Below are 27,660 nucleotides of genomic sequence, written 5' to 3'. Positions count from 1 at the left end.
TACAAATTAACAACCTAGCATTGCACTTCAAGAAACTAGAAAAAGGACAACCCAAACCCAAAGTTAGCAGAAGAAAAGAAATAACAAAGACTGGAGCAGAACTAAACAAAATAGAAACAAAAAAATACAAAGGAGCAATGAAACAAAAAAATTGTTTCTTTGAAAAGATCAAATTGATACAACTGCTAGCTAGACTAATCAAGAAGAGAGAAGATTCAAATAAACACAATTAAAAATGAAAAAGAAGACATTATAACAGATATCACAGAAATACAAAAGATTATCACAGACTATTATGAACAACTAAACTGAAAAATTTAGAGAAAATAGATAAATTCCTGGAAACAGGCAACCTACCAATATTAAATCAGGAAGAAATAAAAAACCTGAACAGACCAATAATGAGTAGCAAGACTGAGTCAGTAATAAAAAAATTCCTAATAAAAAAAGAAAAGGCCAGAACCAGAAGGATTTGCAGCTGAATTCTACCAAACATTAAAAGAGCTAATACCAATCCTCCTGATATTTCAGAAAATCAAAGAGAAGGAAATTCTCCCTAACTCATCTGATACCAAATATCAGGCCAATATCATCTGATACCAAAACCAGACAAGGACATCACAAAAACAGAAAACTACAGACCAATATCTCTGATAAACATAGATGTAAAAACCCATAACGAAATAACTGAATCCAAGAGCACAACAAAAGGATAATACACCATGAGCAGGTGGGATTTATATCAGGCATGCAAGGATGGTTCAACATACACAAAGCAATAAACATGATATATCACATAAACAGTATTAAGGAGAAAAACCATATAATAATTTTGATAGATGCAGAAAAAACTTTCAACAAAATTCATCATTCCTTCTTGATAAATATTCTCAACAAGTTAGGCATAGAAGGAACAGAACTCGACATAATAAAAGCCATATATTACAAGCCAACAGCCAACATCATACTTAATGGGGAAAAGTTGAAAGAATTCTAAGAATTGGGACAAGGATGCCTATTTTCAGCATTCTTATTTAACATAGTACTGGCAGTAATCAGGCAGAGCAATCAGGCAAGAGAGAAAAATAAAAGGCATGTGAATTGGAAAAGAGGAAGCTAAATTATCCCTATTTATTGATGATATAATATTACATCCAGAATACCCTAAAGACTTCACCAAAAACTCTTAAATCTAGTAAATGAATTCTGTAAAGTTTAAGGATACAAAATTAATGTACAGAAATTAATAGTGTTTCTATACACCAATCTAGTTGAGGGCCAAATCATGAAGGTAATTCCATTTACAGTAGCTACAAAAAATACTTAGGAATACATTTAATCAAGGAGGTGAAAGATCTCTCTAAGGAGAACCACAAAACACTGATAAAAGAAATCATATGTGCCACAAGCAAATGGAAAAACATCCCATGCTGATGGATTGGAAGAATTAATAGTATTAAAATGACCATACTTCCCAAAGCAATCTGCTGATTCATTGCAATCCCTATCAAATTACCAATGTCATTTTTTACAGAATTAGAAAAAACAATTTTAAAATTCACATGGAACCAAAAAGAGAGCCTTAATAGCCAAAGCAATCCTAAGCAAAAAGAAGAAAGCTAAAGGTATCATCTTACTTGACTAAATTATACTACAGAGGTATGTAAATAGACACTGATTTACATACAATGTAAATAGACATTGATCTATTGTTCCATAGATCAATGGAACAGAATAGAGAATCCAGAAAGAAAGCCACATACCTAAAACCAAATTACCTTTGACAAAGTCAACAAAAATATGCATTGGAGAAATTACACTCTACTCAATAAAAGGTGCTGGAAAAATTGAAAAGCAGTATGCAGAAGAAAGACACTAGACCCATACCTCTCGTCATTTACAAAAATTAACTCAAGATAGATAAAGCACCTAAACGTAGATCAGAAACTATAAAAATACTAGAAGAAAACCTAGGAAATTCTTCTAGATATTTGTCTAGGCAAAGAATTTATGACAAAGTCCTCAAAAGCAAACACAACTAAAACAAAAATAGACAAATGGACTTAATGAAACTAAAAAGCTTTTGCACAGCAAAAGAAGCAGTCATCAGAGTAAATAAACAACTTACACAATTGGAGAAAATATTTACAAACATTATATCCAACAAAGGGCTAATATTAAGAATCTGTAAGGAACTCAACCTACTCAGCAAGCAACAACCAAATAATTCCATTAAAATGTGGATGAAGGACATGAGCAGTTATTTTTCAAAGGAAGACATAAGCAGCCAACAAACATATGAAAAAATGCTCAACATCACTAATCATCAGAGAGATGTAAATTAAAACCACAAAGAGATACCATTTTACACCAGTCAGAACAGCTATCATTAAAAAGTCTAAATACAACAGATGTTAGCAAAGATGTGAAGAAAAAGGAATGCTTATACATTAATGTAATATATTGATTACATTACAATTAAGGTAAATTAATTACATTTACATTTATGAGAATGTAAATTAGTACAACCTTTACGGAAAACAGCATGGATATTTCTCAAAGAACTGAAAATAGAAGTACCATTTCATTCAGTAATCCACTGCTGGTCTGTATTAGGGTTCTCTAGAGGGACAGAACTAATAGGAATATAACATATACACACATATATATATGTCTATATATATATATATGTGTGTGTAGATATATGTATATATGTGTATATATATATCATGTAAGTTAATATATATAAATATATAATATATATAATAATATATAAAATATATATATGTATATATATCATGTAAGTTACTTAATAAACTCATATATATACATATATGTGTATATATGTTAAGTATTAACATATACACATATACACACACATATATGTATACATATATACACACACATATATGTGTGTGTATATATGTAGTGTGTATGTATATATATACATATATGTGTACACATGTTTATGTGTATACGTATATATGTGTATATGTATATACACATATATGTGTATATATATATGAGTTTATTAAGTATTAACTTACATGATCACAAGGTACAACAAGCCTGAGGAGCAAGGATAGCAGTCTGAGTTTTCAAAACTGAAGAACTTGGAGTTTGATGTTCAAGAGCAAAAAGCATCCAGCATGGGAGAAAGATGTAGTGGGAGGTTAGGCCAGTCTCACTCATTCACGTTTTTTTCTGCCTGCTTTATATTCACTGGCAACTGATTAGATTGTGCCTACCAGATTAAGGGTGGGTCTGCCTTCCCCAGCCCACTGACTCAAATGTTAATCTCCTTTGGCAACACCCTCACAGATACACTCAGGGAATCAATACTTTGTATCCTTCAATCCAATCAAGTTGACACTCAGAATTAACTATCACATGGGCATATACAAATGGAACGATGCCATTATAGCCAAAAAAAACCTGCATACATATATGCATGCATATATTTATTGCCACACTATTCAATAGCAAACATACAGAATTTTGTAAACAGAAGATTGGATAAAGAAAATATGGTATACTGTGGAATACTACTCAGCCATGAAAAGGATAAAATCCTGCCTTTTGCAGCAACGTGGACAGAACTGGAGGTCATTACCCTAAGTGAAATAATTCAAAAACAGAAAATCAAATGACACATGTTCTCACTTATAAGTAAGAGCTAAACACTGGGTACACATGAACAAACAGGATGGAATAATAGATACCAGAGACTACAAAAGGTAGGAGGATGGGAGGGAGATAAAGGTTGAAAAGTTACCTATTGGGTACGATGTTTACTATTCAGGTGATGGACACACTCACAGCCCAGACTTCACCACTATGCAATATATGCAGGTAAGAAATCTGTGCTTGTATCCCCTAAAGGTACAAAACATTTTTAAAGTTAATTTTAAAAAAGAAGCAGTTAAAACAAATGTGATCGTGTTTGCTTAGCTGAAATTCACACACGCATACACTCATAAAACCTTTGTGGCAAACAAGGAAAGAAACCTAGAACTATTAACTTGTTCCAGGTGACACTGCCATTAGGTGATGGAGCCAGGACTAGAGCCCAGGTTTCCTGTAGAATTTGCCAACATATCACATTGTCATTGCTTAGTAAATGATAAAAGCTTACATTTTAGTTCTCTCCTCCATTTCTTTCTCTCCTGTCACCACTCCTGACTATAAAAATATCCGCACAAGCATGAGTTGTATAGAAAAACCTGGATAATCCTCAAACAAAATCAAGTCCATTGTGTAAGGAGGGCCTCAGCCACCACTGTAGTTTTCACATTGCCCCCTTGTAGTAAGTGAAGAAACCACATTAATTTCAGAAAGGTAGAGAATTGGAAACACCCAAACCTTCAACTTTGGTTAACTGAATTTCTGGTTATGTGGTGCCATAAACTTTTATGCTGAAAATCTTTGAAATAATTTATACTTCTTAATTTCCTAGTAGGTACAATATCCAAATATAAAGTGAATCATCTTTTATTACCTCAGCAGATCTGTATTGATTGCCTCCCACAGACATCTTGCTGAGGACTGGTGAATGCGTGCCAGTTATGGTGCTTTCCCCATGGGACTTTTCAGTCTGTGAGGAAGACAAACATTAAACAAACAAACAAAAAAAAAACACCCTTCATTCAACAAGTATTTATTTACCACCTAGTTTTTTCCAGGCATTGTAGCTACTGTTGGGCATAAAGGAGGACAAGAAAATCCTTGTGTGTTTGTGTGTTGCTTGCACAGAGCTGGTGTGAATGTAGGGAGGAGCTGGAGAAATGCATCTCACTGAGCAGTGTTAGTGTAGAAGGTGTAGGGAATAGGGTTGGATCGAAAAGAATCAAACCCTATGTCCTGGACGTTTGCTTTTAAAAGAAATCCAAAATGTCAGCTTCTCTGCTGATTATTCCTATCTCTCTTATAAAAGCAGAGTAAAGAATATACTCACCCAACTCCACCCAAGCTGTTCATATGAGCACTGTGGAGAGTTCTGACTTTCCTGTCGGCAGATCTTCTGAAACTGGCTCTTCCAGTTACTTACTGCATCCTGTGTGCCCTGGGGTCACCTCATACCTCTTCTCCAGTTCTCCATTTCCTATAAAATGAAGGATTTACAAAAATGATCTCTAAGATATCTTCCAGCTCTAGTGGTCCATGAAAGGGCCAATTAAAAAAAAAAAAAACTTCAACTATAATTGCTGTCCTTCTTGAGCAACCGCTCTGTCATTGGTGGTGATGATATTCCCTGTGTGTCTTCTGGCAACAATCAGAAATCTTAAGATGAACTTACAGGAAGCTATTGGGCTTCTCACTTAAAAGCAGCAGGACCAGAGTAGGCAGCATCTAGCTGGTAAAATCCAAAGTCTGCTCATCGTTCATGTTCTCGCAGGGTTATATTTTCTAGGAGAATGATGCTTGAACAAACCACTATTTTTCCTCTCTGGTAAAGTAGGTTGTCTCTTTGCATAATTATCATGTGTTCATTAGTAAACTCATGATGCTTCATCTCACAGGGCATAATTGTGAGTCTGTTTTTAATCGCTCTAATTGCTCTATTTTCCTTCTGACATACCTAAAGGGCACAGTATGCCCATTTGGTATATTAAGACCACACTGTGGGAATGGACCCAGCAAATGATTGGGCCTTATTAGGAGCCCAGTTGCCAATCTAGCTAAGCCATAATATACACATAAGGCATAATTTATCTGCTTCACTTTCCCTGTGTCTATTTGATGTGGAAAATGTGCCAATTTCCAAGCACAACAATTGGGATGTAGCATGCTGGGAAAAAAATGGATGTGAGAGTCAGCCAGCTCTGGATTTGTAGTAGGTCTCTACTCTGTGTTATCTGTATACATTTGGGTGAGTGATGTATCCTTGATGAAACTTACTTTCCTCGTCTGTATAAGGAGCAAGAAAATTTACCTCACTGAGTTCTTTTGAGAATCACAATTCCTAATTTAAGTTAGAGCAGGTCAATCCACGCATTTTGACATGTGGCACATTAGCAACGGTGAATGAATGTTAGTTTTCTCCTTAAACAAACTTACCATTAAAAAATGGCAAAGATGCGTACCCAAACTATAGCTAGTCAAAGAATAGAGGAAGTTGTGGATGGATAGCCCTTTGGGTTGCATTTCAACAATAAGAATATACAAAGAACTCTTGGAGCAGAATTTTGTGAAAAAAAATTACAAATAGATGCCCAATCTTGAACTGGACAGTTGTATGGATTTTAATATAGCTAAATGTTCTTTTTTTTTTTTTTTTTAACACTGAGAAGGTAGTTAATACAAAAAGCCAAAAGAGCACGAAGAAAACCACTGCACCAGAAGCCAAAAAATAGGCATTTTTTTACTCAGTTATAACCACTAGCTTAATGAACTTGAGTAAACTTGACATTTTGGGCTTCATTTCCCATCTATAAGAGTTAAACAGGAAAATCTGCAGTTCTGTAGACCATAGTTATAAAAGCTGACCTTAAGAAGGAATGGGAATTGTGACATTGCAGTTTGGGGTTTCAGGGTATTTGTATAGTGATTTTAAAAAACAACTTGAAAGATATCTTTAAATTCTTTAATTTTTAGACTCTGTAAACTTACTAATTATGCTATGCTGTGAAGAATTACTGTGCTGTTTTCTGAACCTACTTTAACCAGTACTAAGCACCATGAAAGCCCTAGAAACTTTATTCTACAAACTGTAAAATCTCTTTAATTTAGAACCCCTCCTACCCACTTTGTAATTTGTGATAATTCGAACAGGTTACTTTTGCTTTACAGAAAAAGGATTTGTTAATGGAGTAGTACATATTGTTTCCAAGGAGAGTTATTTGGCAAATAGTAGGTACTTAGTAAATATTTTTGAATAAACGGTTTCCTTTGAGGAACTGTTTGTTGACACTGTTTTAATGACTCAAATTAATTCAGGAAAATGAATAAAGATGTATTGTATAGCTCTCTAATGCATACTTCTTCTGAACTTCCTAGTTATTTCACCTGGTCTGAATTACAAATGTTCTGTTATGCTCAAAATCCATTTCATCACAAGGCAATGTCATTGGAGTATGTTCTTTTATTCTTCATATTGCAACAAGATCCTCAATCAGTTACTTGAACAAATATCTGTAAATTCAGAATATATTAGAGTGCAATTTATAGACTAAAAACTCTCCCTAACAATTGCTATAGTTTTTTAGGGAGTGGGGAAATGTTTCAACTTCTGGTGATTTAGATACAACAACCTCAATATCGGATGAATGAATTTTTTTTCTCTCCTAAGACAATGCCAGTCAATGCTTTGATAGTTTCTTTTTTAATGATGTATATTCTATAAAACTAATTAACTGACAAATTACCTGAGTGAAAGTCATCTTTTCTTTCCTCTAGTAATTGAGAAAAACATTGGTCAAAATGTTAATACTGCTTTGAGTTTTGTCCCAGATAACATTTCCAGATCTCAATTTCCTCTTTCCCTCCCTCCCTCCCTCCCTTCTTTCCTTCCTTCCCCCTTTCTTTTCTGACTCCCTCTCGCATTCCCTCCCTCTTTGCTTACTTTCTTCCTTCTTCTCTCCCTCCTTCCTTTCTTCCTTTTCATCTCTGTCAATGAAAAACAAACACGATTGCCTAAAAGGCAAAGAAACAAGACAAAAATTCTGTTAGTCATCGCCATTGGTTTTCATTCACCAGGTTTTCCACCCCACAGGGGTGCGTCGTCATCATATTCTTAGCTAACTTTGGTTTAATTACTAGCATGTCTAAAGTGAAACCATTATTTAAAAGACTTCATTTTTTAGAGAACTTTTAGATTCACAGTAAAGTTAGAGGAAGATACAGAGGTTTCCCATAACCCCTGCTCCCACACAAGTGTAGCCTCCCCCATGAACATCTCCCACCAGAATGATACATCTGCTACAATTAATGAACATGCACTGACACATCGTTATCATCCAGATCCACAGCTTACATTAGGGTTCACTCTTGGTGTTGTACATTTTATGAATTTGGAAATTACATGGCAAGAAAAATCCATTTTAAATATTTAAATGTATTTTATTTGTCTTTTGTTTATAATAATAAAGTTACTTCTTTGCTTACTATCTTTCCAAGACTTTCGCACTTCCTGATAAAGAGGAACAAAGGTCACAGATCAATGGTGTGTGCCTACTTTTTGTAGCAATGGGCTGTGTATCTCTTTTCACCCAATTTCTACAGGTAAGAAATGTTATTTTTCAGTAAGTGATTTTGTTATTTTTCCTTTTTTCTCATTAACATGTCTCTAAAATCTCCTTATTCATGTTTTAGGGATATGCCTTTGCTAAATCTGGGGAGCTCCTAACAAAAAGGCTACGTAAATTTGGTTTCAGGGCAATGTTGGGGCAAGACATTGGCTGGTTTGATGACCTCAGAAATAGCCCTGGAGCATTGACAACAAGACTTGCTACAGATGCTTCCCAAGTTCAAGGGGTAAGCTATAGGAGAGGAGATACAAGTATATTAACTGGTATTGGCATTCTTTCCTTAGAGCATTCTGACAATCACCTGCATGTTTCCTATGGAACAGGAACTAGTGGGATTAGGATATCTATCCTCAAGCCACCTTTTTCACCACTTCTAACACTGCCAACAGCAGCTAAAGCACTGTGTCTCCTAGGCAGTGCCCAGAATCAGTGTATGACATGCACCAAAATCTGCCAAGGTTTTGGATTTCCTCTGAGTCTAGCTTTCCTGATACCCATTTCTGAAACTGTTTTCAGGCCCGGAGGCTCAGCTTCAACAAGACTCAATACCATCCTCTAGAGGTTGGAGGCAAGGGGCAGGGAAGGCTCCTTACTCACACAGGACCCCAGGCTGTGGTTTAGCCTTGGGAACAGAGAAGTTGTCATCCTGGGCAGCCTCTGCAGGAGCCCAGTCAGAAAACTGAGGGAAAGAAACGATTTTTATCTAGAATCTTTCAGGCGTCAAAGAGCTGACTTTCTGATTAAGGTAAACAGAGCTGTGGTGTATAAACCTCAAAACCCACAGCCTTGTTCAAGGGACTTACACATGTGTGTAAGAGAAGGCTAGACCTTTATAAAACCAGGTGTTTGGATTAAAGTGAAGGGAGCCAAATCTCCCTTCCAACATCTCTACCCACTTTCTATGAAAAAAAATCTTTAAAAATCCTGAACTTAAAAGGAAAAAAAAATATGTTAACAAGTTCTCTAAAAAACAAAAAAAGGGAAAAAAATTTTTAAGTACGATTTTAAAACTGTACTATGGTCTGTGAGGCTCTTGGAAGAAAAAAAACTCACTGAACTGATAGTGCTGTACTGTAGAACATCTCAACTCCCAGGCTGTTTAAACAAAAATGATATGGCAGAATTTCGATGGAACATAGAACCCTCTTATTCGGGGAAATCCCTATAAATAATTCACTTTCAATTAATCTAGGCTTTTCGTGTGAGTACACGTGTTTCCCACAGACTTCGGGTTACACTCTGCATATGTGTTGCAGTCTTTCTTTTTTCCCCTAAAATAATCTGAGATTAACATATTTTCATCATTATGTATTCTTCTACAATAGATTTTTAATAACTGCATAATACATCATTCTCATGTACTGTCATGTCTTAAAGGGTTCTCTAGTTATGTTTCCCCCCCAGGTTTTTTTCCTCTTTATAAGCAATTTATATCATGTTATATCGAGCTTGCCACATCCTCAATTATTTTCTTAGTACTCAAAATGTAATCACTGAATCAGTATATAATTATTTTGGAAGATTTTGATATGTATTACATTACTGCTTAAAGAAGTTTGTTCCAATTTCACGCTCATCATTGGAGTATTATAGTCTACTCCCCTTACTCTTGAATTTAGGCTTGACTAATAAGTCATAATCTTCCCTTCTATTTTCTTGTCCTTTGATCTGCAAGAAGCTTTTGAAGGTTATTTACTATCCCTAGAATTCAGACAATATCATCTCATTACCTTACAAACACTTATCTTTTCAAAAAGAGGAAATTCTCAGAATTTTTCTAATACTTTTGTTGTTTTTTTAAAAATAAGATTTCTAACGCAGATCAAATTTATCTTAAGATTGATGTGAGGTAGATTAGGTAGATTTGGCTTTGTTTTAGTGAAGCTGGGTAGAAAATATTTCAAAAAATTTTAAAATATGGATTATATTTTCCACTGGTTTGAAATCTTTCCTCCCATTGTGAATATTAAGTTCCTATATATGCTTGGAACTATCTGGGCATTCTCTATTCTTTGAATTGATCAAGTTGACTTAGTCTGTCAAAACTCTATTGTTTTAATTCTTTAAACTTGAATTTTTGTTTAATATTTGTAGAAAGATACATAGTAGGTTTGTATATTTATGGGGTACATAAGATGTTTGGATACAAGCATGTAATGTAAAATAAACACATTATAAAGAATGGGGTATCCATTCCCTCAAGCATTTATCCTTCGTGTTACAAACACTCTGCTTACACTCTTTTAGTTATTTTTAAATGTACAATTAAATTATTGACTATAGTCACCCTATCATGCTATCAAATAGTAGGTCTTATTCATTCTTTTTATTTGTTTTATACCTGTTGTTTTAATTCTTATAACTTAATACATTTTTAATATCTGGTAAGGCAAATCTCTGCATACTAATTTTTCCTTTTCAAAATTGTCTTATTTATTCCTGAATGTTAATTATTCTAATGTACTTTATATTCATGTTGATTTCTTTAAAAAATTCATTTTGATTCTGGTTGAATTCATAAACACACATAAACACACATTAGGATTGCTATTGTGGGGATACTAAATCTTCCTGAGAAACATACAAATAAGACTCTTTAGTTTTTAGCAAGATTTATAGTGATATTAATATGCCCCCACTTTTTCTCATGTATTTTTTTCCACTATTTTGAATGAGATGTTTTTCTCACTTGTATCTGTAAATGAATGTTGTAAGTTGAGATAAAAGCTATTAGTTTTTGTACATTTATCTTAAGGACTTTCCAAGTTCTCTTATAAATTATAATTTTAAAAATTTAATATAGCCTACTGGGTTTTCTAGGTACATAATCAAATGCCAGTCATAGCTCTGAGATGTTGCAGGTTTGGCTTCAGACCAACACAATAAAGAGAATATTGCAATAAAACCTGTCACACTAATTCTTTGGCTTCCTGGTGCATATAAAAGTTGTGTTTACACTATACTATATTCCACTAACTATGCAATAGCATTTTGTCTAAAAATTAAACAATGTACATATCTTAATTTATTAATGGCAACTGATCACGGTGGTGGTTTCTGAAAGCTAGAGTCGCAATGCCTTATAAGACAACTATGAAGTTTGCGTCATTAATTGACACTTCCTTTCATGAAAGATTTCTCTGTAGCAGGTGAATACTGATTGACAGTATTTTACCCACAGTAGAATCTTTCGAAATTGGATTCAGTTCTCTCAAACACTATCAACTGCTTTATCAACTGTGTTTATGTAATATTCTAACTCCTTTGTAATCTTTTCAACAGTGTTCATAGCATTCTCACCAGGAGTAGATTTCCTCTCAAGAAACCACTTTACTCATCCATAAGAAGCAACTGCTTATCCATTCAAGTTTTATCATGAGATTGCAGCAATTTAATGCAGCACATCTTCAGACTCCACTTCTAATTCTAGTTATCTTGCTATTTTTATGACATCTACAGTTACTCCCTTGGAAATCTTGAACCCTCAAAGTCATCCATGAGGGTTGGAATCAACTTCTTTCAAGCACCTATTTATGTGGATATTCTGACCTCCTCCCATGAATCATGAATTTTCTTAATGGCATCTAGAATGGTGAATCCTTTCCAGAAGGTTTTCAGTTTACTTAGCCTAGTTCCCTCAGAGAAATCACTATGGCAGATGTAGCCTTGTAAAATGTACTTCTTAAATAAAAAGACTTCAAAGTCAAAATTACTCCCAGATCATGGGCTGCAGAATTCATTTTGTGTTAACAGGTGCAACATTTATCTCCTTGCACATCTCCATCAGAGCACTGGGTGACTAGGTGCACTGTCAATGAGCCCTAATATTTTTGAAAGGTATATTTTTTTTCCTGAGCAGTAGGTGTCAACAGTGGGCTTCAAATGTTCTTTAAAAACTGTGTTTTCCACAGATGTGCTATCGTCTAGGCTTTATTATTCTATTTATAATGCATAGGCAGAGTCGATCTAACATACCTCTTAGGGGCCTAGAATTTTTGGAATGGTAAACTGCAACTTAAAGTCATCAGCTGCATTAACCCCTAACAAGAGAGTCAGCCTGTTTTTCATAAGTTTGAAGTCAGGCATTGACTTTTCCTCTCTAGATATGAAGTCCTAGATGGCATCTTCCTCCAATAGAAAGCTGTTTTGTCAACGTGGAAAACCTGTTATTTTGTGTAGCCACCTTCATCAATGATTTCAGCTAGGTCTTCTGGAGAACTTGCCGCAGCTTCTACATTAGCGCTGCTGCTGCTTCTCACACTTTTACATTGTAGAAATGCATTTTTCTTAAACCTCATGAACCAACTTTTCTTCCAAAGGTTACTCACTTCTCTCAGCCTTGCTAGGATTGAAGAGAGTTAGGGCCTTGTTCTGGATTAGGTTTGGCTTAAAGAATGTTGTAGTGGATTTGATCTTGTCTCCAGACCACTCAAACATTCTTCATATCAGCAATAAAGCTGGTTCACTTCACTTTCTTATCATTTGTATGTTCACTGGAATAGCACTTTCAATTTCCTTTAAGAACTTTTTTGTTTTTTGGTTTTTTTTGCATTCACAGTTACCTGTTCAGCGCATAAGGCCTAACTTTTAGCCTGTCTCAGCCTTTGACATGCCTTCCTCACTGAGCTTAGTCATTTCTAGCTTTTGATTTAAAGTGAGAGATGTGTGACTCTTTATTTCACTTGAACACTTAGAGACCAATGTGGGATTATTAATTGGTCTAATTTCAATTTTGTTGTGTCTCAGGTAAGAGGGAGGTCTGGAGAGAGAAAGAGAGGTGGGGGGGAGGAGAAAGGCCAGTCAGTGAAGCAGTCAGAACAAACATATTGAATGAATTTTCAGTCTTATATGGGCGTGGTACATATTGCTCTAAAACAATTACACTAATAATGTCAAAGATTACTGATCACAGGTCACCACAACAGATGTTAATAATGAGAAAGTTTCAATATTGTGAGAATTACCAAAATGTGATGCAGAAATAAAAGTGAACATATATCATTGGAAAAATGGCACCGATAGAATTGCTCTGCATATTCAGGGTTGCCACATACCTTCAATTTGTAAAAATCACAGTATCTGCAAAGCAAAAAATGCAAAAAATATCATTTTATCTCTTCTTTTTTCATGTTTATACTCATTTAATTTTCTTATTAGCTAGAGCTTATTGAGAAATATGTGGGAGTAGAGGGAATTCTCTCAAGCAAGACAAAAAACTACAAAGTAGACTTGTTGGACTTCATAAATTTAAAACTTTTATATAAACAAATGATAAACTAGAAAAACATTTAAAAAAAGATTAATATCACAAATATTACCCTATTATGTGTAGAGTTCCTAAAACCATCATGAATATTCATGAGGATGGGAAATAACTGACAACTGTACAATGTACAAAGTTTTTCAATGTTTTCTAGAGAGTAATAGTAAATAATAGTAAGCACGTGTTTTGGAGAGTAATGGTAAATAGTGATATCCCCTCAAAAACTTTAAAGTTGCTTTTCAAGTATTCTGTAATACCTGACAGTTCTTGCCAACCAGAAATTCTTTTTTTAAAAAAGTCATATACTCTTTGACCAGAATTCTCATGAGTAAATTCCCTCCTATTGTGTAAGAATGTGCGTTAAGGGATATTTATCATTTTTTATATTAACAAAAAATTAATAAAATTCCCTGGAAACTATCCAAATATCCATCAACGGGAAAATAGTTGAATCAATTAAGATACATTTGTACTAAGGAATATTACACACTTACTTTTTAAAGTGTTCTATATATTGATCTGGAAGGATAGTTATGTAACAATTATAAGTGAAAAAAGTCAAAGTACAAAGTAATATGTAGAGTATGAGCCCTTTTTGTAAAGAAAAAATTAATATATATATTAAATATGTACCTATGTTTTGTTTGTATCTTAGGCTGTGTTATTTTTAATTTTTTAAAAAACAGTACCAATTGAATAAAATGTAAATAATAATGACATCCCAAACAACTGCAAAGTTCCTTTTCAAGTACTCTGTAATGCCTGACAGTCCTTGCCAACCAAAAATTCTTTTTTAAAAAAAATTGTGGTAAAACATTTGTAATGTAAAATTTACTACCTTATCTTTTAAGTGTACAGGCTGAGTGGCATTAAGTACATTTACATTGTTGTGCAACCATCACCACTATTCATTTCTAGAAATTTTTTACTATTCCAAACAGAAATTCTGTACTCTTAAAATGGTAACTACCCATCCTGCGCTCCCTCCCCTCAGCCCCCAGCAACCATCACTCTACTTTCTGTGTCTATGAATCTGACTACTCTGTGTATCTCATCTAAGTGGAATCATATGAATTTGTCCTTTTATGCCTGCCTTATTTCACATAACATAATGTTTTTGAAGTTTCTCTATGCTGTAGTATATGTCAGAGCTATATTCCTTTTTATGGATGTTTATTTTATAGATACATCATGTTTTCTTTATTCATGTGTCAGTGGACATTCAGGTTGTTTCTACCTTTTGGCTGTTATGAATAATGCTGCTATGAACATGCGTGTACAAATGAGAAATTCTTGATTTAGCCTTTTAGTCTCCAAGGAAGTTAGTACTAACACATGGAAATACATTGGGACACAATTTTTATCCCATTTGTGTCTTCAATTCAGTATAAAGATGCAAAGTATTCCTGAATAACACTACCTTAGCACCTAATGCTTACCAACAGCTTACCTTTGGTTGTTTTACATTTTTTGTCTTAAATAATCATGTGTTTCTACAATTTTTAAAAGAAGTGATGTAATTGTCCTCACCCAAGTATTTTCTTCAGAGTGCACTAAGTTTTGGCCATATCTACCTAGCTGCAACTGAAACAAGATTTGGAACCATTGGGTGCCCTGATTAGTATAGATATAATTACCACAGTGGTCCATTCTCCATCTATATTGGGACTGAATCAATATATGCAGTTGTCCATCTGCATTGACTAAATAGCTGTGTATTACAGCAGCATGTAACTTTATACCAATGAATAGGCTAAGTTCAATTAGATCAAAGTTGTATCTTGTAACAGTCTTGTATCTACTTCAAAAATATAGAGCAAGGATTAATCTTCATTGAATAAGTCATATTACTATAAGCCTAATGCCTGGATATCTTCAAGCAAGCCAAATGCATCAGTACCTGACACATGTGTAGCCCATGTTTAGGACTGTATTAACCTCAGACAGACTGCTCTAGCTCTGATACCCTTAAAATGAAGATTAGTCAATAAATTAAGTTCTGATAACCTATGAATAAAGTAACTTTTTATTAATCCAGCTTTCAGATATGTTAAAGGGAGCTCATCTTTTAAAAGAACTTATTGAACGAATGACTACCATATGACCCAGCAATTCCCCTGCTAGGTCTATATCCAAAAGAATTGAAAGCAGGGACTTGAAAGGTGCTTATACACCCATGTTCATAGCAGCATTACTCCCAATAGCCAAAAGCTGGAAATAACCCAAGTGTCTGTCAATGGATGAATGGATAAACAAAATGTGATATATACATACAATGGAATATTATTCCGTTTTAAAAAGGAATGAAGCTAGGTGTGGTGGTTCATGCCTGTAGTCCCAGCACAATGGGAGGCTAAGGTGGGAGGATCACTTGAGCTCAGGAGTTTGAGACCACCCTGGGCAACATAGTGAGACCTCATCTCTACTAAAATTTAAAAGTTAGCAGGTATAGTGGCATGTATCTGTGATCCTAGCTACTTAGGATGCTGAGGCAGGAGGACTGCTTGAGCCCAGGAGGTCAAGGCTACAGTGAGCCATAATTATGCCACTGCCCTCCAGCCTGAGTGACAGAGTGAGACCTTGTCTCAAAATAAACAAAAAATAAAAATAAAAAGGAATGAAATTTTTATACCTGCTGTAACATGGTTGAAGCTTGAAAACTTTATGTTTAGCAAAATAAGCAGACACAGAAAGAAAAATGTTGTATGATTCTACTTCTGTGAGGTACCTAGGGAAGGCAAATTCACACAGACAGAGAGTTACAATAGAAGTCACCAAGAGCTTGGGGGTGGGAGGAGAAAGGGAGGTTATTGTTTAATGGATACAGCGTTTTTGTTGGACATGATTTTAAAAGCTTTAGGTATAGATGTGTGATGGTTACACAACACAGTGAAATGCCACTGAACTGTACACTTAAGAACGGTTAAAATGGTATATATTGTTATGTATATTTTATCACAATTTTATAAAACATCTGTCCTTTTTGTATAATGATAGTTGGTAAAAGAGACTGTATGTCTGAGATAGGTTGATTACTTTTGGTTTGCAGGCCGCCGGCTCTCAGATCGGGATGATGGTCAATTCCTTCACTAACGTCACTGTGGCCATGATCATTGCCTTCTCCTTTAGCTGGAAGCTGAGCCTGGTCATCTTGTGCTTCTTCCCCTTCTTGGCTTTATCAGGAGCTGCACAGACCAAGATGCTGACAGGATTTGCCTCTCGAGATAAGCAGGCCCTGGAGATGGTGGGACAGGTAATCTTGAAGATCTGTTTTTCCCACTCCTCGTGGCTGAGTAGCTATCAGACAAACTGTTAAAAACGAATAGTATGAAGAGACTTAGGAAGCTGTCAGCCCACAGACAAGCACACTTAAGAACTTTCCACTACCCTTTGCATGTATGCTTGGCCCAAAGGCTGAGTCAATAAAGCTCTGAGGCTCTGCGTTTGGGCAGGTGTGGAGAAATAGTGGGGTGAACAGAGGATTGCATGTTCAGTTTCCTCTTGCATAGTGATTCGTTCCACATTCCGCTTTGGTGTGCTCTCACTTGCAGGGGTGGATAGTTCAGTTTTCTGGCAGTGAGGTTTTTGCAATTTAATGGTTTCCCTGAGCTGTGCTGTCCACACAAAGAGGAGCTATGATGGTTTTAATGACACATGCCTTTTCTCTTCACACTTTAGAGTCCCCAGGCTTGGGGCAAGTGTCTTTTCCAACTAGACTCATGAGATGCAGTTTAGGTTTTGGATACACTTAGGTTTTAGCTACACATTTTAAAATGTGTTCTAATTAATATCTTGTCCTCAGGGGGTAAATGAGGGATGGCGGCATAAACGCTTATCAAGTATAAGAAATCACACAGGCTGGGCACGGTGGCTCATGCCTGTAATTCCAGCACGTTGGGAGACTGAGGCAGGTGGATCACCTGAGGTTGGGAGCTCAAGACCAGCCTGGCCCACATGGTGAAAGCTTGCCTCTACTAAAACTACAAAAATTAGCTAGGCATGGTGGCAGGCACCTGTAATCTCAGCTTCTTGGGAGGCTGAGGCAGGAGAATTGCTTGAACCTGGGAGACAGAGGTTGCAGTGAGCCAAGATTATGCCATTGTACTCGCTCCTGGGCAACAAGAGCAAAACTCCATCTAAAAAAATAATAAATAAATAAATAAATAAATCACACATACATACACATACTCACTCTTTTAACAAATTCACAATAGCCTAGATTCTGTATCTTTTAAAAGAGGGGATGTGAACTCTGCTCAAGCAGGCAGAAGCCAAAAGGACTTCTTATGTTAATGGAACAAAGAGGCCTACCTTTCTGCCTTTTAAGGGTAGGACCCTAATTTAGAAACAGTGAGATTACTTGCCCTAATGTGTGGGTTAGAACAAATACAAATTCACAGTATAGACTAAAAGATACAGTTTCTACCTATTTTAAGTTATGTTAGAGGGTACCGATGGACATACAGAGTGGAATAACAGACATTAAAGACCACAAAAGGAGGGAGGGTAGGAGGGAGCAAGGGTTGAAAAATTACCTATTGTGTATGAAATTCATTATTGGAGCGATGGGCACACTAAAAGCCCACACTTCCCCACTACACAATATATGCCTATAAGAAACCTGCACTCATACCCCCTAAATATACACAAATTAAACATTTTTTAATGTTAAGGAAAAAAATTGTTTTACCACTAGAGGTAGAAATACTCATTTTTCCTAAAACGTCATTGGCAAATAAATTTAATTAGTTTTGTTTACCGCTAACACTAAGTTCTATAATATTTGGCCAGATTAATTTTTTAAGAAAATATAATCTAATAATTTAAATATATATTATTAATCTTTTGTCTCAGAGGAAATTTAAAGGTACCATTTTATACATTTCAAATGAATTAGCAAAGAAGCTAAAAAGCTTTCTCTTCCACTATAAGTAGAGGCAACAAAGCCGTGCTGTGTTAGAATTCAGGGAAACTTGAATTTAACTGAAAAATTGTCACGTGGTCCAGTTGGGTTGACCTCCAGCCACTTCCTTGTATTCCCAGATCACGCGTCCATCTCTGATTTGTACCACCTTCTGCCATTTGCACCAACTAATCATGCAGCCATTGAAATGTCATGAAAGGAGTTATTTCTGCCCTTGTATTCCTAAGACTCTTTTTCAATCTTCAGATTACAAACGAAGCCCTCAGTAACATCCGCACTGTTGCTGGAATTGGAAAGCAGAGGCGGTTCATTGAAGCACTTGAGACGGAGCTAGAGAAGCCGCTCAAGACAGCTATTCAGAAAGCCAATGTTTATGGATTCTGCTTTGCCTTTTCCCAGAGCATCGTGTTTGTTGCAAATTCTGCTTCCTACAGATATGGGGGTTACTTAATCCCCAACGAGGGGCTCCATTTCAGCTACGTGTTCAGGTGAGGAATATCCGCCCACAGTGAGAAAACATCAGCACAAAGGAAGGAATAGCCTGGTTCTGTCGGTTAGCTTTTTTTGCTGCTTAACAAACCACCCCAAGCTTGGTGTCTTACAGTAGCTTGGGATGATTTACAATTAATTATTTCTCAAGCTTCTGTGGGTCATCACGGTGGTTCTTCTGACCTGGGCTGACTCAGTGAGGCTTCTATGTATACTTCTGTCTCCACATGGCCTGTCTAGCAGGTGAGCTTCTTTTCTTCATATTATGGCCTCAGATTTCCAAGTGCCACAGAAGACGGCAAACCCCACTGTTTAAGTCCTTTTCAAGTCTCTCCACACAAAGAGGCCAAAGAAAATCATACTATCAAGCCCAGATTTAAGGAACAGAAAAAGGTAGAATCCACTTTTTGATGAGAGGAGGAAAAAAGTCATATTGCAAAGGGATGCATGATAGTGTGAATGAATGTGATCGTTTCTAAACCATCTGCCACACATGTTAATGCTGAGAAAATCTAGAGGCCTTGGCTAAGATGCTTCATAGAGAACTGTTTTATTTGAACTCTACTCCTCTCTTGCAAAGAGAGCATGTTCCCAGCTGACTCCTCCTAGGCAGAGACGTGATAGGCCATACAGGTGAATGATGTTCCGTTCATGTAGCCAAAGCCTGCTTTTCAAATAAAATTAGCTTTGAGTCCAATTTCTTACATTTCCAGAGGTGAAAGCCTGAGGGTGTCAAGGTACTGGGGAACGAGGTACACACGTATATGATGGACAGTAGGGGGCAAGGGTGGAGATGGTCCGAGACAGGTTTGGAGGGCATTAGGAAAAGTGATCCTATAGGGATCTGTTCTTGGGTTTCCTTCTCTAGCCATGAGTCCTGCCTTCTCACCTGATGTCTCTTTCAGCACTTCTCTCCCGCTCCGCTACACCCATCCAGCTAGGAAATCTCTTTTTTCTAAATCTTTGCACATTTTTACTAACCTAAATTGGAAAACGCAAACTGTTGGCTTATTTTTATTTAGTTTATATTATGGTTTTAGGAGAATTTTTTGCCAACATGTAAAAATCTGGGACTACAGGCAGGGTGCAGTAGCTCACGCCCATAATCTCAGCAGTTTGGGAGGCTGAGGCGGGCAGATCACTTGAGGTAAGGAGTTTGAGATCAGCCTGGCCAACATGGCAAAACCTCGTCTCTACAAAAATAGAAAAATTAGCAGGGTATGGTTGTATATGCCTGTAATCCTAGCTACTAGGGAGGCTGAGACAGGAGAACCGCTTGAACCCAGGAGGCAGAGGTTGCAGCGAGCCCAGATCATGCCACTGCACTCCAGCCTGGGTAACAGAGCGAGACTCCATCTCAAAAAAAAAAAAAAAAAAAAAATCTGGGACTACAGAAAACTCCCAATTTCTGGCTTCACTTTAAAAACTGGAAGGTCATCTTCCACCATTTTTCATTTCATTTCAAGTGTTTTTCATTCCCTTAGGCTTTAAACTGGGCTCCTGAAGATGTTCTAGGATTTGCAATTCTGGCCTCAAACAATTCCTGCTTATGAGCCAAGCAGTGTGACCCACAAAGACACATCCCTTATCCCTTTCCCCATCCCAGGCAGACCCTCTGTGCATGGCAGTGCAAGTGAACAGCTTTGGGGGCTACTACTCACATCATAGTCTGTATAGCAACAAAGTTATCTCTCATTGTATTTATCATTCATTTATTCCTTCACTCACTCTTTCATTAATTAAGTACATGTAGAATATAGTTAGAGGCTAAGACAGGTAGAAGGAGACAGGCGATTGCATCTGTCTTGCTCTCTGAAGCATAAATTATATACATACCTGGCACAGAATTGATGCTTATATTACCAATTATCTTTTATATACCTATCATAGATTCAAAAAAGTTAGCATTATAGAAAAATCAACGCAATCTGGTGATCTTTCAAGCCTGCTTTCTTTTAAAGACATTTTTTCAGAAGTCTTTTTTCCCCCTCAAACAATTTTCTTAAAAGACGCTATTGTGGTTGAATAAAGGTTTGGAGGTCTGATCTCTCCCATTCATGTTTGTTTAGTCCTCTTCTAAGCCCTTTTTCATAGAACACAGTTTGAAAACTGCTAATCTCTTAAAGGCCACCCTCTCCATTCCCAGACAAGTCTGAAGTGACTTGCTTAAGGCTGTGTGGTCCTTTCCTAGCAGAACCAGGGCTAGAGCCCCAAACTTCTGCCTCCTGGCCCATCACACCAACCACACCGCCCCCGTCTCTGCCTGTGTGTCTGTCTGGTTGCAGGGTGATCTCTGCAGTTGTACTGAGTGCGACAGCTCTTGGGAGAGCCTCCTCTTACACCCCAAGTTATGCCAAAGCTAAAATATCAGCTGCACGCTTTTTTCAACTGCTGGACCGACAACCGCCAATCAGTGTATACAATAGTGCAGGTGAAAAATGGGTAAGTATCAATGAGGGGTAGGGTTGTATGTGTGTGTGTGTGTGTGTGTGTGTGTGCACACGTGTGTGTGCAGGACAGCCATTAGGGATGGCCATACAATACCACTTAGCTTTTTAATTATTTCTTTATATGGCTGCATTCATATGTACTCGGAGTAGACAGATTTGTAAATACAAAGGAATAAAGTAAATTAGCATCAAAAATTATTCCTAAAGCTGGCATTTGAACAATGCAATGACATTCAATGAATGCTAAATTCTGTATAATATAAAATACACTTAGTTCCCGAATGAATGAAGCCAGTTGTCCTTTGCGATCTACCTAAGCACTGTGTTTTCTATTGATGTTCTGATACGGAATGCAGAAAAAGCAATTCTTCCTGTCCAATAACATGGATTTAATTCAGGTTCATCTTGATTCAAGTTTTAGCTTATGTGGATATCCAGAAAATTAATTCAATCTCAACAAAATATCTGTTCTTCTGATTGATACATAGGTATTTTTAAATCTTCTCTACCTATTTTTTTTTGAAAATTTTAATATGTTCAAGAAAGCAAAAGCAAATAGACACTCGTAAAGCCAAATTAAATTCTGAAATCTTTCTAAATTTGTAAAATTTCTCCTTCAGTTCAGTAACAGTAAGGTTTCTGTGTGGTCCATTAAATGTCTATCTACTTCTAGAGTTTGTAAGTTAGAGAGTTTTAAGCACACCAAAGTACAGTAGAAAGTATTCACCTTTGCAGTACAGACCTCAAGTAACTTTTTCTCTAGGTCATTTTAAGTGTAACATTATTATTTTGAGTAGTTTGGGGAACAAAGCTATAGGGTTTGGACAGTTACTGGCTTCTGTGATACAATATCTTTTAGCTACTCTCTTCTATTCAGAATGTCAAGAATGGATGGCAAGAAAATTCCCATAGGTTAGACTGGGAATAGAGGGAGTGAAATGTCTTTAATTTTATTGCCCAAGGCTCCCTTTATACTATACCTCCCAGAATAGGGAATGGGATATCCTTTTATTAAGTTGCTGTCTCTATACTTTGGCAGCGTGGTTTGAAGATATCTCAAGCAGGGATTTTAAACTCAAGAGTTAGGTATGTTTTAATATTCTAGGCTCCAGTAAGAGCATCTCCAATTTTGATTCTCCCATCTGCAGGACAACTTCCAGGGGAAGATTGACTTTGTTGATTGTAAATTTACATATCCTTCTCGACCTGACATGCAAGTTCTGAATGGTCTCTCAGTGTCGATTAGTCCAGGGCAGACGCTGGCGTTTGTTGGGAGCAGTGGATGTGGGAAAAGCACCAGCATTCAGCTGTTGGAACGTTTCTATGATCCTGATCAAGGGAAGGTGGTAAGCAACACAACCTTTTTGAGAATTTTTCTTTCTGTAGAATATTTCAAACCCCTAAAAGTGGGCTTCAAGTTTCTGCTTTCCCAGACTCACTTTAAAATGCTTGCCTAAGGCACTTACCCCATGCGTATTTTCCAGTCCCAGTCATTTGCTGCTTCACCTGATTCTACCTCACAATTTCTAATGTCAGATTTTCCCCATTTCCAGATGGCCTGCTGACCAGTCAGGTAAAGAAAACTGGGCACACTGCAAAGCTGGAGATGAGTGTATTTAATAGAAGCATTCGCTTACACGTAAATGGAGCAGAAAGTGCAGACTAATCAGGAAACTAATGACCAGGAATGGAAAAAGTGGGGGTGATAAGGGAAATAATGATAAATGAGCAAGAAAGGAGATTTAGCATGAAAAGATCTAAGACAATCCTTGTTCAAGAAGCTGAAGTCTAAATAGCGCAAGGAACTCAAATTGAGAGCCCTAAAGCTTTGGCAAGGATATTTGAAATTTCAGTCAATAGCTTTGGTACTTATTTTTCATAACATTTCTTTCTCTTTTCTGTCCTTTTTTTCTTTCTTTAAAAGTAATATATGCAGAAAGTCACAAAATCAAATAATAAACATTTATATTAAAAAGCCACCCCCTGCTTTATGCTTACACTCCCACTACACATTTCTCTGCTCAAAGGCAACTTTTTTTTTTTTTTTTTTTTTCTGAGACCGAGTTTCACTCTTGTTACCCAGGCTGGAGTGCAATGGCGCGATCTCGGCTCACCGCAACCTCCGCCTCCTGGGTTCAGGCAATTCTCCTGCCTCAACCTCCTGAGTAGCTGGGATTACAGGCACGCTCCACCATGCCCAGCTAATGTTTTGTATTTTTAGTAGAGACGGGGTTTCACCATGTTGACCAGGATTCTTGAACTCCTGATCTCAAGTGATCTACCTGCCTTGGCCTCCCAGAATGCTGGGATTACAGATGTGAGCCACCGTGCCTGGCCAGCCCACCCTTTTTAAACAAGTGCTGGAGTGAGAGAACACTATCCCTTTTGTCTTCATTACTACTTTTGCTTATCAATTTTCCCACTTAGGAATTCGTATGCTGTCAAATGGCTTATAAATCACTCATTTCCATATATGTTTTAAGAAGTGGGAACCTGAGACTACTAATATATACATCTCGGCTCACCGCAACCTCCGCCTCCTGGGTTCAGGCAATTCTCCTGCCTCAACCTCCTGAGTAGCTGGGATTACAGGCACGCACCACCATGCCCAGCTAATGTTTTGTATTTTTAGTAGAGACAGGGTTTCACCATGTTGACCAGGATGGTCTTGATCTCTTGACCTCATGATCCACCCGCCTCGGCCTCCCAAAGTGCTGGGATTACAGGCTTGAGACACTGCACCCGGCCTAAAGGCAACTATTTTGACCACTTGATGTTTTTTGATCTCCCAATGATTACTTTTATGTCTTTAAATAATATGCTCATGCTATTTTAAGATTTAACAAATTTAAACTCTCTGTGATTTATTCTCAAGAGATATAAATCTACTTACCCTCACCACTCCTTCCTTTTACCTACCTCCTCCCAATATAGTTATATCATTTTTTAGGCCTTCTATTTATAATTTTATAAACTTCTAATCTGCTTCCGCTGCTCTTCCACCACCTGTAGATAGTTCCTCTTTAATTCTCGCTTTCTAAAATAAAAATGTTAGCAATCCTACCTTTATTTTCACCCCGTACTCCCTTCTTTCACCTCTCAAGTTCTATCTGCACTTTTATAAAAAGTTCAAAGCACATTCTGTTTATAGCATTATCTTTCCTGCTTTCACTCTAGGTTGATTTTAAAAGTTGAAAATCAATTGACAGCTTTCTTAATGATTATGTTACTATTGTTTATCCCACAGTCAAATAGTGAAGTACATTTGCATGATATTTTTTTCTTGATTGTTTTTCTGAAAGGCTTTCTTTTTTCTTGCATTTTTTATCTTTATGGAAATCTTTGTATTCTTCTAATGCCTCTATACAGCCATCTATCCCCTCATTTCTATCACTTGCAACCTTTGCCTGTTGAGTCTCCTGTGAGTTCTCTGCGATATCTTCTTGGATTAGATCCATTATTTTGTAGTTCCCATGCCTTCCTTTTTCATAGTTTTCACACTCTTGTTGGAGTTCATCCACAAGCAGTTTTCTAAGAAATAGTTCAGAGATATGGGTCTGAAAATGTTTTATTTTGCTCCATACTTGATTCATTGTTTAATCCCAATACTTTGAAAGTGGTCTTTCTGATTTTCCTGAATACTATAAACTTTAGTGTAATGAGGACAGATAATGTTATGAAGAGAAATGCTGAGAAAAACTTGAAAGAGGCAACTAAAGATTTCCTTGCATAAAGCAAAGCAAGAAAACAAGCAAATAGACATTGACAGAATCCAGGAAGTTATAAAAATAAGGACCAAGCACTGATTACCTGTAATTTATAATCCCTTCTATTATTAGGTTGAGGTATAAAGAAGGGATTTTAATTTGAAAGTATTTGGTAACTGATGAACCTAGAAAGCCCATTGTAACCAGAGGTATAATCCCAGTAAGACAGAAGATTCGGTTTTCCAAAATGAGCTTTGTCATGCCTACAGCCATCATAGATTGTGAACTATGCAAGATGCAGGAACCGGAATCCCTCATATTTTACTTCCAACATTAACATGTATATTAAGTATATTTCTCTGAATATGCCATTGAATGTTCTAGTCACAGGTAGAAAGCAAGGCCAATAAGGAAGTCATTATGACTTCTTACATTTCATAGACACAGTCTATTTTGTTATATCATCATAAAATGTTTCTACAAACATTTTAATGAAAAAACCTATCACTTTTTATAAATTTTTTTCAAAGTCCTCTTTGCCTTTGAGGAAGCTACCAAAAATGGGCATTCAACATTTTCAACATTTAATTGTATACCTATGATGTTCCTGTTACTGCATTAGGCCCTGTGGGAAATTCTAAGGAACATGAAACATGCCTTCTGTCTTCCAGGAGCTTACTTTGTAGCACATTTAGACGAATGAGCAAACAGCCCCAGTGTTTAATTATTAAATGTGGTTTGCATTAAATGCTATGGAAAATAAGTAAAGCAATATAAGCCAGGGCTAATTGTTATTGAGAAATGCCTCATATTTTTTCTAATAAGTGTTTGCTTTTTCCATTACTCACAAATTATCTTAAATATACTCTGTTCATACTATTTATCACAATTTTTTTCTGAAATAATAGGGCCAAATACTTTATAGTAGTATGTTAGGCATATACTGTACCTTTAATATTCTAGGACTCTTTAGTGAACCAGCTCATGTGGTAGATATTCAACTACCTAGACTTAACTGCCTAACTAGACTGTGAATTCCTAGGAAACAGAGATTATATTTTCTTCATGTAGCAGACATAGACTGCTAAGGATGGTGCTTTGTGGCAGGTGATTCAAATATATGTTTGTTGATTGACTAAGTGAATAAATGTATTTCTTTTTACTTGGTTTTGTTAGTTATTCAGAGATAACTGAATTAGTAAAATCAACTGCATTAGTAAAATCAAGAAAACTGGTTTGACCTTTATATTGCCCAGTGGCTTCACAGAGAAAAATCCTTTCCATAACTCATAAGTCTCAAAATAGGGCAACCCTGTAGATTTGTAGAGAGTCTGCTGCATCAAAATAAGGGAAAGTTATTTCTCACCCGAAAACCTGAGCATCTTTCTCATTTGTTTTATCCGTGGAGCCAGAGTTGAGGAAATAAATAAGATCATAGTCTGATCAGTGTTAACATGGACACCACTCCTGATAGACGTTACATCCAGAGGTCAAAGGCAACATAGTTTATCCCGTAATTTTAGCCTTGGGATTGTTATCTGTTAAGCAAACCAAATGTCCTGCACAACACCTAATGCTAGAATATGAACTTTCCTCACTGCTGGAATTCTAAAACTGAATGACTCATCACCTCCTCTATTGGCAGATGATAGATGGACATGACAGTAAAAAAGTAAATGTCCAGTTCCTGCGCTCAAACATTGGAATTGTTTCCCAGGAACCAGTCTTGTTTGCCTGTAGCATAATGGACAATATCAAGTATGGAGACAATACCAAAGAAATTCCCATGGAAAGAGTCATAGCAGCTGCAAAACAGGCTCAGCTGCATGACTTTGTCATGTCACTCCCAGAGGTGAGTACCAAGTCAGAGCCACTCCCTATGGGAGACAAGGATGGGGAGAAGTAGAATGGCCAGAGTGGACAGGTTGAGCATCCCTAATCTGAAAATCCCAAATCAAAAATGTTCCAAAATTCAAAAACTTTTGAGTGCCAACATGATTCCACAAGTGGAAAATTTCACTCCTGACCTCATGTGGTGGGGTCACAGTCAAAATGCAGTCAAAACTTTGTTTCATGTACAAAATTATTTAAAATATTATAGGAATTTACTTTTGGGTGATGTGTATGAAGGGATAAGAAACATGAATTTTGTGGTTAGACTTGAGTCCTGTCCCCAAGATATCTCCTTATATGCAGATATTCCAAAATATGAAAAAAATCCAAAATCTGAAACACTCCTGGTCCCAAGCATTTCTGATAAGAAATATTCAATCTGTATTATGACTGTGGCTCAAGAAGGTCAAAGGCTACATAATTTATCTCCCAGCGCCCCCAGACTGTCTTAGTTTTTTAAGTAAAATAAATATTCTTCATCAACATACTCTTTAATTTTGGGAAGTATTTTTGGTTTTTTTTTTTTTTTCTTTTTTTTTTTTTTTGTACATTGAGCTTTAGTTGGCATAGTGGGGAAAGCCGTAAATTTGGAGCTGACCTGGGCTTGAACCCAAGCTTTGAAACTTACTAGCTTCATAACTTTGGGACAATTATCCTTTCTGAGATTGTTCCATCTGCAAAATGCAAG

General features: G+C 36.5%; 1 protein-coding gene across 4 annotated transcripts in view; it reads left to right on the top strand.

Moving 5' to 3' along the window:
- The window catches only part of ABCB11 (ATP binding cassette subfamily B member 11), a 115,026-nt gene that overhangs the window by 84,246 nt on the left and 3,120 nt on the right, over positions 1-27,660 (top strand). For all 4 annotated transcript variants that reach the window (XM_032286634.1, XM_032286635.1, XM_032286636.1 and 1 more), the window contains 7 exons: positions 8,116-8,220; positions 8,311-8,472; positions 16,559-16,762; positions 18,680-18,921; positions 21,208-21,364; positions 22,521-22,718; positions 26,725-26,931. In XM_032286634.1, coding sequence (XP_032142525.1) covers positions 8,116-8,220; positions 8,311-8,472; positions 16,559-16,762; positions 18,680-18,921; positions 21,208-21,364; positions 22,521-22,718; positions 26,725-26,931 — 1,275 coding nt within the window. The remainder of the gene's footprint in view (positions 1-8,115; positions 8,221-8,310; positions 8,473-16,558; positions 16,763-18,679; positions 18,922-21,207; positions 21,365-22,520; positions 22,719-26,724; positions 26,932-27,660) is intronic.

Source organism: Sapajus apella, unplaced genomic scaffold (genome assembly GCF_009761245.1).
Source record: "Sapajus apella isolate SASKATOON/1434 unplaced genomic scaffold, GSC_monkey_1.0 scaffold18, whole genome shotgun sequence".
In the NCBI taxonomy this organism is placed as follows: Eukaryota; Metazoa; Chordata; class Mammalia; order Primates; family Cebidae; genus Sapajus; species Sapajus apella.
The sequence above is the reverse complement of the archived record's forward strand: the minus strand, read 5'-3'. Positions and strand labels throughout refer to the sequence as shown.